Source organism: Ursus maritimus, unplaced genomic scaffold, assembly GCF_017311325.1.
Source record: "Ursus maritimus isolate PB19 unplaced genomic scaffold, ASM1731132v1 scaffold_7, whole genome shotgun sequence".
NCBI classification, from domain to species: domain Eukaryota; kingdom Metazoa; phylum Chordata; class Mammalia; order Carnivora; family Ursidae; genus Ursus; species Ursus maritimus.
In genome coordinates, this window is record NW_024426885.1 from 24864573 (window position 1) to 24878725 (window position 14153).

Genomic DNA, 14153 nt, shown 5'->3' on the forward strand with positions numbered 1-14153 from the left:
CGAGAGAAGGGATAGGCATTTGTTCATTGGATTCAGTTTTCAGTTCCACAAACTTTAATTGAATTCTCTCACTCTTCTCTCTCTTAATGTTTTATAAACTAGCACAGAAGCGGTGCTTAGTCGATGCATTATTTATTTTTGAAATGTCAAAATCCATACCAGCTAATTATGAAAAACAAAGAACTCAAAACTATGCCCACAGGAGTAACTACTGCTCCGAGTTTGGAGTATATGCAGGAAGGAGTCTTAAAAGACCATTTAGTTCAGCACCCACATTTGACAAATGAGAACCTTAAGGTGACTTTAATACCTGCAGCATTAAGTTAAATGATTTGCTCAAGGTCAAATATTTAGATTAGCAGCGCCCCTTGGTGTTCTAGCATCCTTTATCAAGAAGGATGGAGGAATAGTGCGGTACTCTGTACCAAGCAAATTTGTGAATAATCAGATTGGTACATGGGTTCTGACAGTGCAGGGAAGAAACTGTTAATACACTAAGGTCATAAAACTCTTTGTCCCCATTTCAGATGTTTCACATTGGTCCATGGTCACAAAGTTTCATTGTGTTTGTGAAACAATAGAATTAATTGTGTAAATACTACCTCCTTAAATATTTGAAACTAGAATGAAAATTCAATTAAATAGTAATTGTGCCCCAGGTCCGGGCATGGACAAGTGGCCACAAGTCAGTTTTCCAGATCAGAGGGAGAAGTGGTGAGAAATCCAGAGCCTGGGGCCAATGATGTACAGGAGTGTAGGGTGGGGGGCCAACCTAGTTGGTTTTCCCACCATTGTGTGGTCCCTTCCCTCCTCGCCCACCTGGGGAGGGTCCCAGGGGACCCCGGGCTTAAGGCAGCGGTGTTATGCAGTCTTGTAACCTCACTGGTAAATGATGTCACAGGTTAGTTACACGGGCCCAGATGGATGGACGACTCAGGCAGTGGATCGATCTCGTTTCCGGGGAGAATTCACCCTTTCTGACCCGCAGGGGGGCAGGTGGTTTATCAAAAGAGGCTCTGGTTTGAAGGGTTTAATGCCGGCCCTTTCTGCATTCTCGTCTCCTCCTCGGGGAGCCTGGGCAGCAACAGCGGGGTAATAAACTACTTTTCATTACAAGGATCTGGGGATATGAGTGGGAGGGGGACGTAAAGGTGGGGACAAAAAGGCACAAATACGCTCCAAGACGGAAAGCCAGGACGGGGGCGCGCTCTTTCATTCCCCCCCACCCCGCCCCTCCTCCCTCCGAAGCCACCTCGAGTTTCTGTGCCCGGCGAAGTAGCCCAGTGGCGTGCCAGGCCTCTGGCTGCGCTCTGGGCTGGGTCGGGGCGCGCCGGCGCGCCCTGGCCTCCGGGCCTGGCTGCAGCCCCCTCCCAGTCGCCCCGAGCCCCTCCCCCGGGCCTGGAGCCCCTCCCCGCGCTCTTCCCCTCTCTACCCCTCCCCTCCCTTCCCTTCCCTGCCGGCCCGGCCCTGCCTCCTCCTCCTGCGCCCACAGCCTCAGCCAGCGCCGAGCCCCCCGGAGCCGGAGCGCGGCGAAGGGGCGCCGCCAGCCCCTCCCCAGCGCGCTGACAGCAGGCTCCGGGGCCCCCGCCCCGTCCCCTCGCCGGCGGGACACACCCCCGCCCCTCCTCCGCTCCGCCAGTTCCCGCCGGACCCACCGGGCGGCGGACGGCGGAGAGAGCGGGCGGGCGAGGCGGAGAGCTGCGGCGGCGGCGGCGGCGGCGGCGCGGGAGGCAAGGGGCGCGCGGCAGGCCCACGGGGAACCGCCCGGGGCGCACGGAGCCCGCGTGCCCTCCCGGACCGTCCCCGCCCCGGGGCCGTACCTGTGGGCGCCAGGAGCCGGGGCAGCGGCGCGCCGGGCCGGAGTGGCCGGGGGACCCGGGACCCGGGAAGAGGGAGAAGCGGGAGCCGGACCGTGATGAGAAGGTGACGCCGCCGGAGGGCGCCACTCGCTTTGTTGGGGGGGAAGATGCTGGCCTACTGCGTGCAAGATGCCACGGTGGTGGACGTGGAGAAGCGGAGGAACCCCTCCAAGCACTATGTGAGTACTGCCCCTACCGACCCCTGCGTGGGGTTGGCCAGAGACCCCCGGCAGGACCCCCCCCCCCCGGGGGGTCCCTCGCCCCACCCTCTAAGTCCCGGAGCTGAGTACCCACAGGGCAGCCCTCGGCTATGGAGTTTCTTCGCAGGGCTGTGATCTCCAGGGAAGCCTTCTCTGTCCTTTCTCCACTCCCCCGCCCCCCGTTTTCTTTTTTTGGCATTGGAATTGGCAAGTGGCTGCCCTTGTCTGTTACAACGGTGAAGTCATCTGTCCGCCTGAGCTTTGATGGATGGTGGGGGGAGCTTTCGTCAAACCCTCGCTGAGAAGCTCCGTTGGGAAAGAGCATCTCGCTGGGGCTCCCTGGGGGCCTGGGTCGCTCACGCTTACACGCACCGTGATGCTTTCCGAGGCTCGCCCAGGGGAAGGAAGCCTCGCGCGGTCCTCCCACGTTTGCCCTGGGCTTTGCCTCCCTAGGCCTGGGTCTGGGGGCCCAGGGAAGCCGCTGCGCCCCCCTGCCCCACCTCCACCCTCAGCCCTGAGCTTCGGTTTCCTTCTTAAAGTCATTGTGTCCGTCGGTGTGAGGAGAATTGTGGCTTTTCCTTTTATCCTTCTCTGGACGTGACCCTTAACCGGGTTCATTTCCTCTTAAGTGATGCTCTGTCTCCAGACACGAGGAGGCAAATGTTTGCTGTGGTCTCCAAGGAACGGCCGGCTGCCCCTCCCCCTTCCTTCCCCACCATTAATGAGAAGGGGCTACGGTTGATTGAGCTGAGCTCCGGGGTCTGTGTGACTGCGACCCCTTTTCATCTCAGCCGTCCTGTCTTCCCATCCTTCGCACCTTAGGAAGTAAACATGGTGTCCTTGATGCCGGAGGACGCCTGTCTGAACCGCTTTGCTCCTGTACTTGAGACAGCAGAGACAGCCAGGCATCCCAAGCAGGACTGCATCTTATTTGCAAATTAGGCACTTAACGGAGTATTTGGAATGCTCAAAGCATTAATGTAAACAAAGCGGGTTGTAGGTTGCTGCCCCTAGACTGAGCATTGATCTCCGAGAAATGCCCTTCATTTCCCTGTTGGAAGAGGACTGGGGTCTGTGCCAGTGTCAGCCTCAGGCCACTCTTTCTGTCTTTATCACCAATAGCTCTGCACTTTGGGTTTGTTTTTTGTTTTGTTTTGTTTTGATTTTTGAAGTGGAGTAAATGGGCCTGGGCTCAGATTGGAGAGGAGATAAACTAAGGAGCAGGGTTCCTGATGGGACAGAGAGGTGGGTGCCGGAGGGAGAGTTGTTCCTTTTGTGTTATCTGGCTCAGCAAGCAAGCATCTTCATTTCAAGAAAGCTCCTTTTGGAGGACTTGGGGCACTGTGTGGTCACCCTCCTCCGGGTACAGATGTCCGTTTTCACACCCCAGCTCTTAGTATCAAGTCAGCCGTTTTTCTCAGATGTCACAGGCTAAGTTTTAGGGGTTCTCTTTTCTAGCCTCAGTGAAGCCTGGCCCTACTTTCAACAGATGGCACTCTCTGCTCTGAGACCCAGGCAGGTGCTTTCTCTCCGCTTTTGAGTTTAGCTGAAACTTCAAATCTTAGCCCCGACCAGTGATGTCCAAGATTACAAGGTAGGGTGTACTGGCAACAAGCCAGAAGTGTTGTGAAAGCAGCTGGGGACCCACTGCAGACAGTATTGAAAGGTGGTTAGCCCTGGGGCTCTGAGGTAGAGGGTCTTATTCAAAGCCGGGGTCAGCCACTAACTAGCTTTGTGACTCGGGGCAGGTTATTTAACCTCTGTGGGATTCAGGGTTCCTCATTTTTAAAGTGAGGATGATAATAGTACCTATTTCATAGGGTTGTCTGGAGAATTAAATGAGATCATCCATGAAAAGCACTTAGCACAGTTCCTGGCATGTAACAAGCACTCACTAAATGGTAGCTTATTATTGGTGAGATTCTGACTGAGAAAGCACTTTTGAAAAGCAGCTAGTAATGGTCTGGCAAAAAAAAAAGAACAATTTCGGGTTTTAAGATTGATAATAACTTGTTCTATGTGAAAAACACAAGAGAAGTCCTGTCTAATTCCCTTGAAATGATCATTTCCTCCCTTTTTACGGACAGTGTTTCCCAGGACATCTCCGCTTCCCATGTAAGAATCGACATTATGTTTGGGGCAGGGAGTGATGTCACTGAACAGCTGGGGCCATACAGAGCTCTCAACTAAGGTTGTAGAAAACAATTAAAGGAGAAAGTGTTATATGCTGTGGAATTGTGGAGCTGGCAGGGCTCCTCAGGCTCGACCCCCTCATTTTACAGATGGGGAAGCTGAAAACCAGAAGGGGTAAGGTCACTTGCAACCCAGCTCTTCACAGCACCTGGGCTTACCTGGCATTTCGCCCGTGGGGTGGGTTTTGCTCATCAGAGTACCTTAAGTCTGGTTAGAGGTGACTAGGCGATCTGGTGGATATCTGGTGGTCGTCAGAGGTTCCTACATATTTGGGGGCATCATTGGGCCATAATGTAAGGAGAGGTGGCCCCATAATAGAAAGTGTCAGCAGGGCTCATAGGAGCAGGAGGAGCAGGTTGGGGGAGCCTGTGCCTCTGAAGTTTAGGATCCCCACCTGTCTCGGCCCTTGCATGGTGGGCACCACACCCCAGAAGGTCAGGTGTTCTGGGTAAGGTACCCTGGTGTGGGTGGCTGGCAGGATGCACTGCGCCCAAGTCCCAGATGTTCTGGAAGCACTCTGCACTGGAGAAGCATGCCCCCTTCCCGCCTCTCCTCCACTGACGGTGAATTCTTACTCTGTGGTTTGGCACATTGCAGAGCAGAGAGGTTTTATGGGATGTGCACGTTAGCTGGAGCTGGCTGATGAGAGGCCTGGGGCCCAAGCAGGCGGGGTTCTGCTGGCTCCAGAACACTGGGAACACACTGCAAAGTTTTTCTCAGGACATCCAGCAAAGGGTGTGCTTGTCTCCAGGACGAGGGGGAGCTGCCTGAACACCGAGGGTCTGTTTATGAAAGACGGGCAAATGGCTTCTATCATTCGGATGGTGCTGTCAGCCCTTGCTTCCTTCCTCTCTGCCAAGCCCCAGCTTGGGTGGGGTTTGGGGTGAGTGGGCACCTGCTGCTTAGGTCAGGCTCCCTGGCACGGAGTTGGGTTCCTCTCTTAACTCGTATGAGCTGCCCCTGGGAAGACCTTAGGTAAAGTGGCTTTGGCCTCAGGTTACTTCTCTTTCAAATAGTCCTGATACGCTGGATGCAACCTGCAGATAACTTCATCTGAAATTCTTCCAGAAGGCTAGTAGTACAGGTTTACCATAATTCTTGGCACTCACCTGAGTGTGTGGGCATATGTCAAGTCGTCCGCTGGTGGAGAGAAGCTCGTTTCTCTAGAACAGACGATTATTTGTTTGGATTTGGGAGGCATTGTTCTTTTACAGTGGTTTCCTTTCCTGATTGTTTATTTCAGACAAGTATCAGTCATGGATGTTTTGATCCTTTACAGGACTCTTTAGGGAATGCAAAAAATAGCCAGTGTTAGTAGTCACCATTGTGGTGCCAAGCGCTTCACGTGCGTGATTTCCTGCGGCTCCTGCAGTTCATCGAATGTGCCCGAATGCACCCTAACCTGGGGTAGGTTCTTTGATTTCTTTAGACAGATGGGTGAACTTGCAGAGGTTGGAGATTGCCCAGGGTCTCCCAGTTAAGGCAAGGCAGATCTGGGTAAACTCAGGTTCGCTTGCCTCCCAAGAGGGACATGAGCCTAAAATGGGGCCCTTTCATCAACTTGACTCAGGGTGGGGAGACCAGGCTCGGGCACACTATGGAGGCGAGTTTGTGAAGGCAGTGGAGGGCGAGCACGGCGAGGCAGGGAGAACGGAGCAGAGCCAGGATGATAGTTGGTCGCCGCTGATGCAGGAGGTGATAAATTTAGGATCAACACTGTGGAAATACTACATTCTCCCATGTGTTTAGATCATCACAGAATTTGGTCTTGGTCCTGGGAGTACATTTTTAGGAATTGGCTCCAGACCCATTCACTTCTCTGCCCTTCAGTTTTTCTCTAAGCCCTTAGAGCGTGGATCCAGCCTTACGGGAGGAAGGACACGCAGCTGCAGAAAGGGCCTTGTCGCGCCGGTTCCCTTCCCGAATGAGTATTGTGGGGCAGATCAGGGGTCGAATTCCACCTCTGGCTCTTCCTGGCTGTGCCACCCTGGGGCCAGCCACCTTGGGCCTCAGTTTCCTCACTCGCAACGTCACAGGACTTTTGGAAAATTGATTTGAGATAATTTCTCAAATTTCTGGAGCTGCGATCAGTCTCCTATGTAAAGCATTCTTCTTAATACCTGGCCCCTATCATGCGTGTTCAGCATACACTAGTTTCCATCGGCTGTTCCTTCCTTCTGGTGATCGCCAGAACGCTAGAGTTCGCCTGGGACCTAGTAGGTGAAGCTGAGAGAAAAGGAAAGGCTGAGGCGAAAAGGAAGGACCAGCTGCTCATAGTGGGATGGGAAATTGGGCGACATGCCCCGTGGAAAACACCCAACACGCAAGAGAAACAGATAAACAAGGAACAGCTGTTCAGACCTGGAGGGCTTCCTGGAGCCGATCTAGTGGTGGCTGCCTGGTAAGCTGGGCAGGAGAAGGGAAGGGACATGGGTTGAGGGAGAGGAGTAAAGAGGTGGTCCAGGAGGGGCAAGGTCACAATAGCACGCTAGCCCCAAGGTCAGTGCCGCACATGGGTTAGCGCTCCTGCCTGCTCTCTTTTTCTTTGTCTCTGTCTCTCCCTCTTACACACACGCACACACAAGAACAGTTTCTTCTCCTTCCAAGGAGGCAAGTGATCCAGGGGTGATTCACAGGTCTGACAAAGCTTCCTGCTCATGGAACAACCAACCACATCCTACTGGCCGTTGGAACACGGACCACAACCAGCCATGTATCATGACCCTTGTGGGAGCTGAGTGAGGGTTGGGGGGGGTCAAATCAGAATTGCAATCACCATGTGTGGTGGCAGGCAGAGGGGAGGTGAGGGGAAGGGAAAAATAAACCTATTTGATGTCACAGGAGACTGATTCCAGCTCCAGAAATATGAGTATTCCAGCTGCTGCATTTTCCAAAGAGATATTCCGGGGCCAGCATGAGTTAATGGCCAGTGGAGGCCGTGAATTAGAGGAGGGTTAGGGCTTGGGGATTGCACAGCAGTCCCCTGGAAATTGCCTTCTAATTTCCTCAGCCTGAGTCATTGACCAGACCAGTTCTTGGCCAGAAAAAGTCAAAGAGGCAACTCTGTTCCCTTTTGCCTCTTAATTAAACAAAATCAAACAAATAATAGAGTTATACATACGGTAGTCACACTTACTCCTCTTGAGTTCTGAGAATCCGGGAAAAGGATAATGGTTTAGGACAGGGATCCAGGGAACAGGAAGGACAAGGGGTGTGTGTGGGAAATGAGGTGGAGCTCTGGCTTTGGAAATAGGTTCTGAGCCAGGGCCAGAGGTGTTCTCTGCCATGGCAATTGCCAAAAATAATGGAAGCGTCCAGTAGGGTGATCAGCGTTTCAAGAGGTGATTCCCAGAGCTGCATGTGACTTCTCGCGGGGGCCAGGCTGCGGCCGCCGTGGTGGGGTCCGTCACAGGAAAGCAGGTGAACGGAGAGGTCAAGGGCCTGGACACGTGCACAGGAGAGTGGAGGGCAAACCGCAGGAAGGCCCCTTTTGCCCCCCCCCCCAAGGGACCGCTAGGCAAGGCACACTTTGGGAAGTGCTGAGCAGAGTCCAGTGACGGTGTCAAGCTGCACAGTGAGGAGAGACGGGGAAGAATCAAGTGCAGAAGGTCCCTTTCAGACAGCCTTTTATTTGAGGTACATAATAACCGTGTGAGGGAGGGAGGTGTTTTCATCTCCATTCTGCAGATGTAAAGATTGAGGCTTAGAGTGTTTTCGTGACTCTCAGTAATTGGCAAGGCTGGGGTTCTTACCCTGGTCTCTGACACGGAAGTCTGTGAGCTTGGGGCTGGGTCCGTGAGACAGGGGGACGACAATAACCAAGTGCGGGCAGTTCCTCCTGAGAGGGTGACATGCACAGGAAGGTCGCGTTGCGTTGCCGGAGAGCACGTGGGCTCTGCTGTCCCTGGGCTGGAAGCCTGTCCCCACCACTGGCTACCATGGGGCCCAGCGCAAGCTACCCCTTTCTCCGCAGCTCAGGCTCCTCAAACAGAAAATGTGGGGAAACTAGGACCTAGCTCACAGGGTTGTGGTGATGATTAAGTGAAATAAACGTGAAGAGCTTAGACCAGTACCTGGTGTGTGTGAGCACAACATAGGTATTTGCTTTAATAATGATTAAGTCCTAAAGCTTTTCAGGAGAGGGAGTGCTTTCTGTGAACTGGAGTTTTCAGGGAAGGCCGGCTCACAATGGGCTTTGAGGAGTAATTAAGATTTGGCTGGGAAGGAGTAGGATTTAGGTGGGAAAAGAGGGGAAGGAAGGGCATTCCAAGAAAGGAAAAAGCAAAGGTGCTGAAGCCGGGCCATGCAAGGAAAATGTGAGCAGAACCCCCGTGGGAGAGAAGGATGAGGAGGGAGGTCGGGGCCAGCTTCTGAGAGCCTCAAATGCCAGTGGGGGGAATCCAGTTTATTGTGTAGACACCTCTACGCAGTAATCCTCGGGAGAATCCTCTTCTCCCAAGGATTGTGGGGGGAGGGGGAGCTGACTGTCCCCGTGGGGTCCTTCTGAGGGGTCCCAGAGCTGGGGTTGCTCTTGCAGCCATGGCTGGAACAGAGGGAAGCCCTGGAGCCCTTTTCTAGCTCTGCACTGGGGACTCTTCAGTGGGCAGGCCAGAGCCCAGCCTCTCTGTTTATAGCTCTTACTCGGAGGGGTCAGGCCACCTCATAAAAGTTGATTGCCCCCCAGACATCTTGGAGGGTGGAGAAGGAGGAGGAGGAGGAGGAGGAGACGAGGGAGCAGCATGGAGCGCGGTGCATGGCGGCTTTGGGCGTCAGCTGTGGAGGGCCCTGGCCAGTGGGGCCTGGTGCGGCAGGCGTGTGCCACGTGGGGTAATTTCCATCCATATCCCCAGCATTGCCACGGAAGCACCCCAGGGACAAGAGAGAGGAAACCCCCAACCTTTTTGTTTTTAAATAACGTTTAGGCTTTTCTTTCCTTTTTATTTATTTATTCTTTTTTCAGTTAAACTCTAACCCCAACGTGGGGCTCGAACTCACAACCCCGAGATCAAGAGTCTCTCACTTCACCGACTTAGCCGGCCGGCTGCCCCAGGAAACCCCTATCCTTGTAGGGCCGGGGGGCTAGTCCTAAACAGCTTGCTGGGAGCCTAGGTTGTCACTGCAAACATTCACACTCATGTTGCTTTCGACTTCAACATCTCTCTGAACTGGTTTCAGTTTTAAACACGATGCTTCAAACTGCCTCTTCGTTTGAACCCCCGCCGCACCGCCAGGTATTCCAGTAAGCCTGAGTCTTTAGGGGGCACGTAATAATAAATATAACAGCTAACATTTCTGAATGCTTTCTACATGCTCAGAGTTTTATGTAGAAACTCTCAAAACAGCCCCCCAAAACGTGTCGTTATTGCTGGCATCCACATCGTACTGGCGAGGACGCGGAGGCCCAGAGAGCTTAAATAAATTGCCAAACACCATGCAGCTAATAAGCAGCATATGGAGAGGGGCCCGCTGGCTCCAAAAGCTGCCCTGTCCCCACAGCCCTCACAGCCCCTTAATCACATGTTATACCTGGGACCGGGCCCCGAGGACATCCCACCTGAGGCCTGGCTGGCTGACTTCTCCAGATGTGAGAACTTCCACATGTCACCTCCCTCTTCTAGATCTCCACTTGCCCATCTGGAAAACGGGGTGATTGCTTCCTTTCTGGCCCACCTTGCAGAGGGGAGGGTGGGTGTGAAAGCTGCTTGGGGAAGGGCTGGGCCCAGAAAAAAAAAGCTGTGGGAAGGGTCCCCTAAGATCCCTCATCCTCAGCCGGGCTTCTTACTCGTGTGGGGCTAGGGATGCTTTACAAAGGGAGCCGATTCTGACCTCAGGGAATTTTCATACAAGGTTTCCTGGCCATGCTACCTCCCCTGAGAAGCCTCGTAGCCAGAGTGGACTAGGTTGACCTTAGGTCCTCTCTGAAGACATCTTCTAGAAAACCACCTCTGGGAGCTACACTTTGCTTCTTTCCACGCCTGTCATTTTTGTGAATGGGAAGAGACAGAGCTGTTTCCAGTCACATCTCCCCCTGCTGTTACCTGAGGGGAGGAAGTGACATCAGGCGCTGAGTTAGCAAAGGGGAAACAGCTGGGCCTTCTGCCCCTCCACTTGGCTCTTTCTTTGGCCCTTTGCTGTCATTTCCCTTTGGCTGGTGAGGAAGCCACCCTCCCCAAGCTTGGGTGGAGGGATGTGGTGGGGTGGGGACAAAGTCCCTTCCTCTGTGTCAATGCAGCATAAATTATGCAGTGGGGCATGTGGGGCCCTCCAGTCTGTCTCTGGGAGCCCTGGAACCCGGCAGAAATCGGTCACTCTTAACTCTGGAGAGAGAGGGGTGTGGTATAGTGAACTCGCAGGGTGTACCAGGTGGGGTAAAGGATCGAGTGGGTGTAGGCCAGTCTGTACTTTTGCCTGTCCCTAGTGGTCCGTGGTAGAGAGCCCTCACCGTTCCCTTTTTCCGGGAATATTCGCACTCGGTAATAAAGGAGACCTTGGCCTCTAATTCGTGGACATCATCATCCTACAGCTACCACACACTGAATTCCTGTCTTATGCCAGGCACTGCGGGCATTTTACTTATAATCTCTGGGCCCCATACCAGCCCTGAAGGCATGCATTTTTAACCCCGTATGACTCCTATGGAAACCAAGGTGCTGGAAGTTTAGGTGGCGCTGTTTGTCGCGCACAAAGCCAGGTGTGTTGGACCCCCTGCCCTCGGCCTGGGCCTGATTCATCCTGTCACTGTGCTTTACACACTTGGTCCCTCTCCAGGGCTGCCCCAGGGGTAGCGGGGACTTCTGCAGCCCGAACATGTTGTCCTCCTGTGCAGAAGCATTCTTTGTTGAGAAAGCCGGCCTTGCTGCTTTTGCCCACCTAAGGGCTCTGAGCGCGAAGGGGTTGTCCCTGGTGTTTGAAGCGGCTGCTTTGTAAAGTCTTTCATGGTAGGCCCCATTCCGACCCAGCTTTATTCTGTTTCCTGATGGCCCAGACCCAAAGGGCTATTTTAAGGGCCTTGCCTGTGTGGGAGAATTTCTCTTTGTAACAACAGAGAAGGCAGCCTCGCTGGCCTGGCACCGTGCTGGCAGCGGGGCTCTGAGAGACCGAAGCTCTTTCCTGAATTCTGTCTCCTGGGCTGGAATCGATTCAGGGAGCTCTCAGCACGGTGCCTGGCACCTGGAAGGGCCACGGTCACTTGGCAGGGAGGGCAGGGGTTCCAGAGGTGACCGCCCAGGGATTTCTGCTGCCCTGAGCCCTGGCGGACTGGCAAACAGATCCTTCTGTCAGAGTTAAGGTCTGTCATAGAACAATGTGTGAACTTTGGTTCAAGCCAGGATTAATCATTTACCTCAGTCATCACTCCTTGGCAGCCGGAAAAGGGCAGCCTCATTTCCGCAAGATTCCTGGATGTCACGGCTCCCAGGCAGGGGAGGTAGGGAAGTTGAGTCAGAGTGTGTGTGAGTGGAGCCCTTTCTAGGCTCAGGCACTGGGCTAGGGCTTCTGGCCCACTGTGTCCTTTCATCCACACCCACCGTGAGCCCTGGCCCTGTTTTGAAGACGAGGACAGTAAGGTTCTGAGAGGTGCTGCGTCTTGCCCTCTCTCACACAGCATTAAATGGCAAGAGCTCTGGGTTTGAACCCAGATCTCTGTAGCAGCAAAGCCTGGGATGGGGGCCCCCGAGCTCCCTGGAGATGTGACGGATTGCCTCCAGTGGTTGGCTAACTAGTTGGGAGTTCTCTTTTATTCCTGCCCCCAGCCAGAAGCATCCGTATGTGTGAAAACTAGCCGAACCCCCTCTGCCCTCTTGGTGTCTGTACTTTGCCCTCCGCTGCATGCGCCCGCGGGGGTCATGGCCGTGACCTGTGGCCCTGCCAGGGTGTGGAAGGCTGAGAGCCTGGCCCTGAGGCTTAAGAAGGGAGTGGCCCCAGAGGCAGCGTGGGCCCCGTGCGCTCCCTGGGGAGGCTGAGGACCTGTGGCTTCATACATGGCTTTGTCTCCTAGGACTTCGAGGCTGGGGGGGCGAGGGAGCGCAACACGTGGGTCCCCAGATGCGACGTAAAGGGTCTGCATTAAACCCTTGGGTCCTCCGCCCCCTCCGACCTCCCTCCCGAGCCCCTCCATCAACACGTGATATGGTTGGGATAAGATAACAAACCTCTCGCTGCTCAGATTGAGCCCCTGGCAAGGTCTGGCTTCTATTTTGGGATTCAGTTTTTTATTCCCCTTGAACTCCTGTCCAGAGCCACTTTTGAAGGCCTGGCCCTTCAGACGCTCCAGCTGATGGGGACTCTACATCCTGTCCTTGGGGATGATGGCTTGGTCGCCACGGTGCTGTGGTTGGGAGTAGGGGGGAGTTCAATTCTGGGCACTTGCGGCCTGCTGCTTGCTCAGGCTAGACTGGGCTGGCAGCCAGAGAGGACCTCAGGTGCCAGCAAAGGGAATTTGAGAGCAAGAAGCTGGGGGCAGGGCAGTGATGGCCTCGGGTACATGGGCCCCGGCTTGGAAGCCTCTTACAAGCTTTTCTTACTTCGCCAAGGCACCTCTGTGGTCCTCAGTTTTCTGATCCGTAAAATGGGAATAACAATACTACCTTGCCCATCTGATTGTTACTCTATGCCATGCCTGGCGCAAGACAGCTGTTCAGTAAATGGCAGTTATGTTACCGTTATCAGCATGGTCTTCCTTCATGGTTTTTCTCGGTTTCTGCCACCTTCCTGAAGCTTCCCTGATGTGTCCTCTTAAAATATTTCCTGTCTGTGAATTTTTATGATGTTTATCATGTTTACTACTCATGTAACACTTACCAAGAATGGCCTCGGTTGGCCAGCTTGTGGCAGGCGCCTGTCTTGTGTGCCTGATGGAAAAGCTCCTTGAGGGACGGACCTTGATGTGGTCTTCAGTCATCCAGTCAACATTTCAGTGTTGACTGTGTCCCAACCACTGGGAGCACAGCAGGGCAGATAAAAATCCCTGCCCTTTGGAAGCTTACGTTCCGATAGGGGAAGGAAAACAATAAGTAAATGTGTCTTAGATCAAATATAGAATGTGTTAGCTTGGGGATAAATGTTGGCCAGAAGCTAAGCAGGGTGAGGGGGCAGGAGATGGCGGTGGTGGGAGTTGCCGTGCTATTTCACTGAGGGCGGCCAGGACATCTCCACTGTCCGGTGACTTTCGAGTAAGGTCTGAGGGAGGGGAGGGGGTCAGGCATGCAGATATTGGGGGGAAAGTTGTCGAGGGAGACGCGATAGCCACTGCTAAGGCCCTGAGGTGGGACTCTACCTGGCCTTTCCAGAGAACAGACTGGCATGACGAGTGGAAGAAGCGAGGGGGGAGCACTGGGCAGTGAGGTCAGACAGGTGAAGAGGTCCAGCTGGGCCTGTATTCTCGTGGCACTGAGCACAGTTCCCACTCAGGACTTGCTGAAGACTGACACTGGCCAAAAAACTACAGAGAGGTTGCTCTGGGGACTGTGTTTGGGGTTTTCCTCTCTGGGGAAACTCAGCAGTGTCATGGACAGGAACTCCAAGCCCCCAAAGGCAGTGCCCGTGTTAGGGCGTTTCAGTGAACTTGGATTTGTACCTACCATGCACGAGGCACGGGCTGAAAGCAGGTCCTCCCGCTGGGGGGTGGGGGTGGGGGTGCTCCTGCTGAGGCAGCAGGCGCCACACCCTTTCATCTTGAACCCTTCCTCCCCGTGCTGGCAGAAGGTCTGGATCACAGTAGGTCTTTGATCATTGGCACAAATGTGTGGACAAAGGCTTCATTCTGTTAAAGCCCCTTCCTCCTACCCCACTCCTGTTTTTTTAAAAAGCCACAGCTTTTAACTTACAACTGTAGAAATTGCTTGTTTGAAATTCAAAAAATATGTATTTCTATTGATACAATATTATAAACGGTGTTAACATT

General features: G+C 53.8%; 1 protein-coding gene across 1 annotated transcript in view; it reads left to right on the forward strand.

The window, feature by feature from the left end:
• Positions 1 to 1936: 1936 nt before the first annotated feature.
• SH3PXD2A (SH3 and PX domains 2A) overlaps positions 1937 to 14153 on the forward strand; it is a 223737-nt gene continuing 211520 nt past the window's right edge. Inside the window, exon 1 of the mRNA XM_040624340.1 lies at positions 1937 to 2038. Within this exon, the coding sequence (XP_040480274.1) occupies positions 1967 to 2038 (72 nt within the window). The 5' untranslated portion in view covers positions 1937 to 1966. The remainder of the gene's footprint in view (positions 2039 to 14153) is intronic.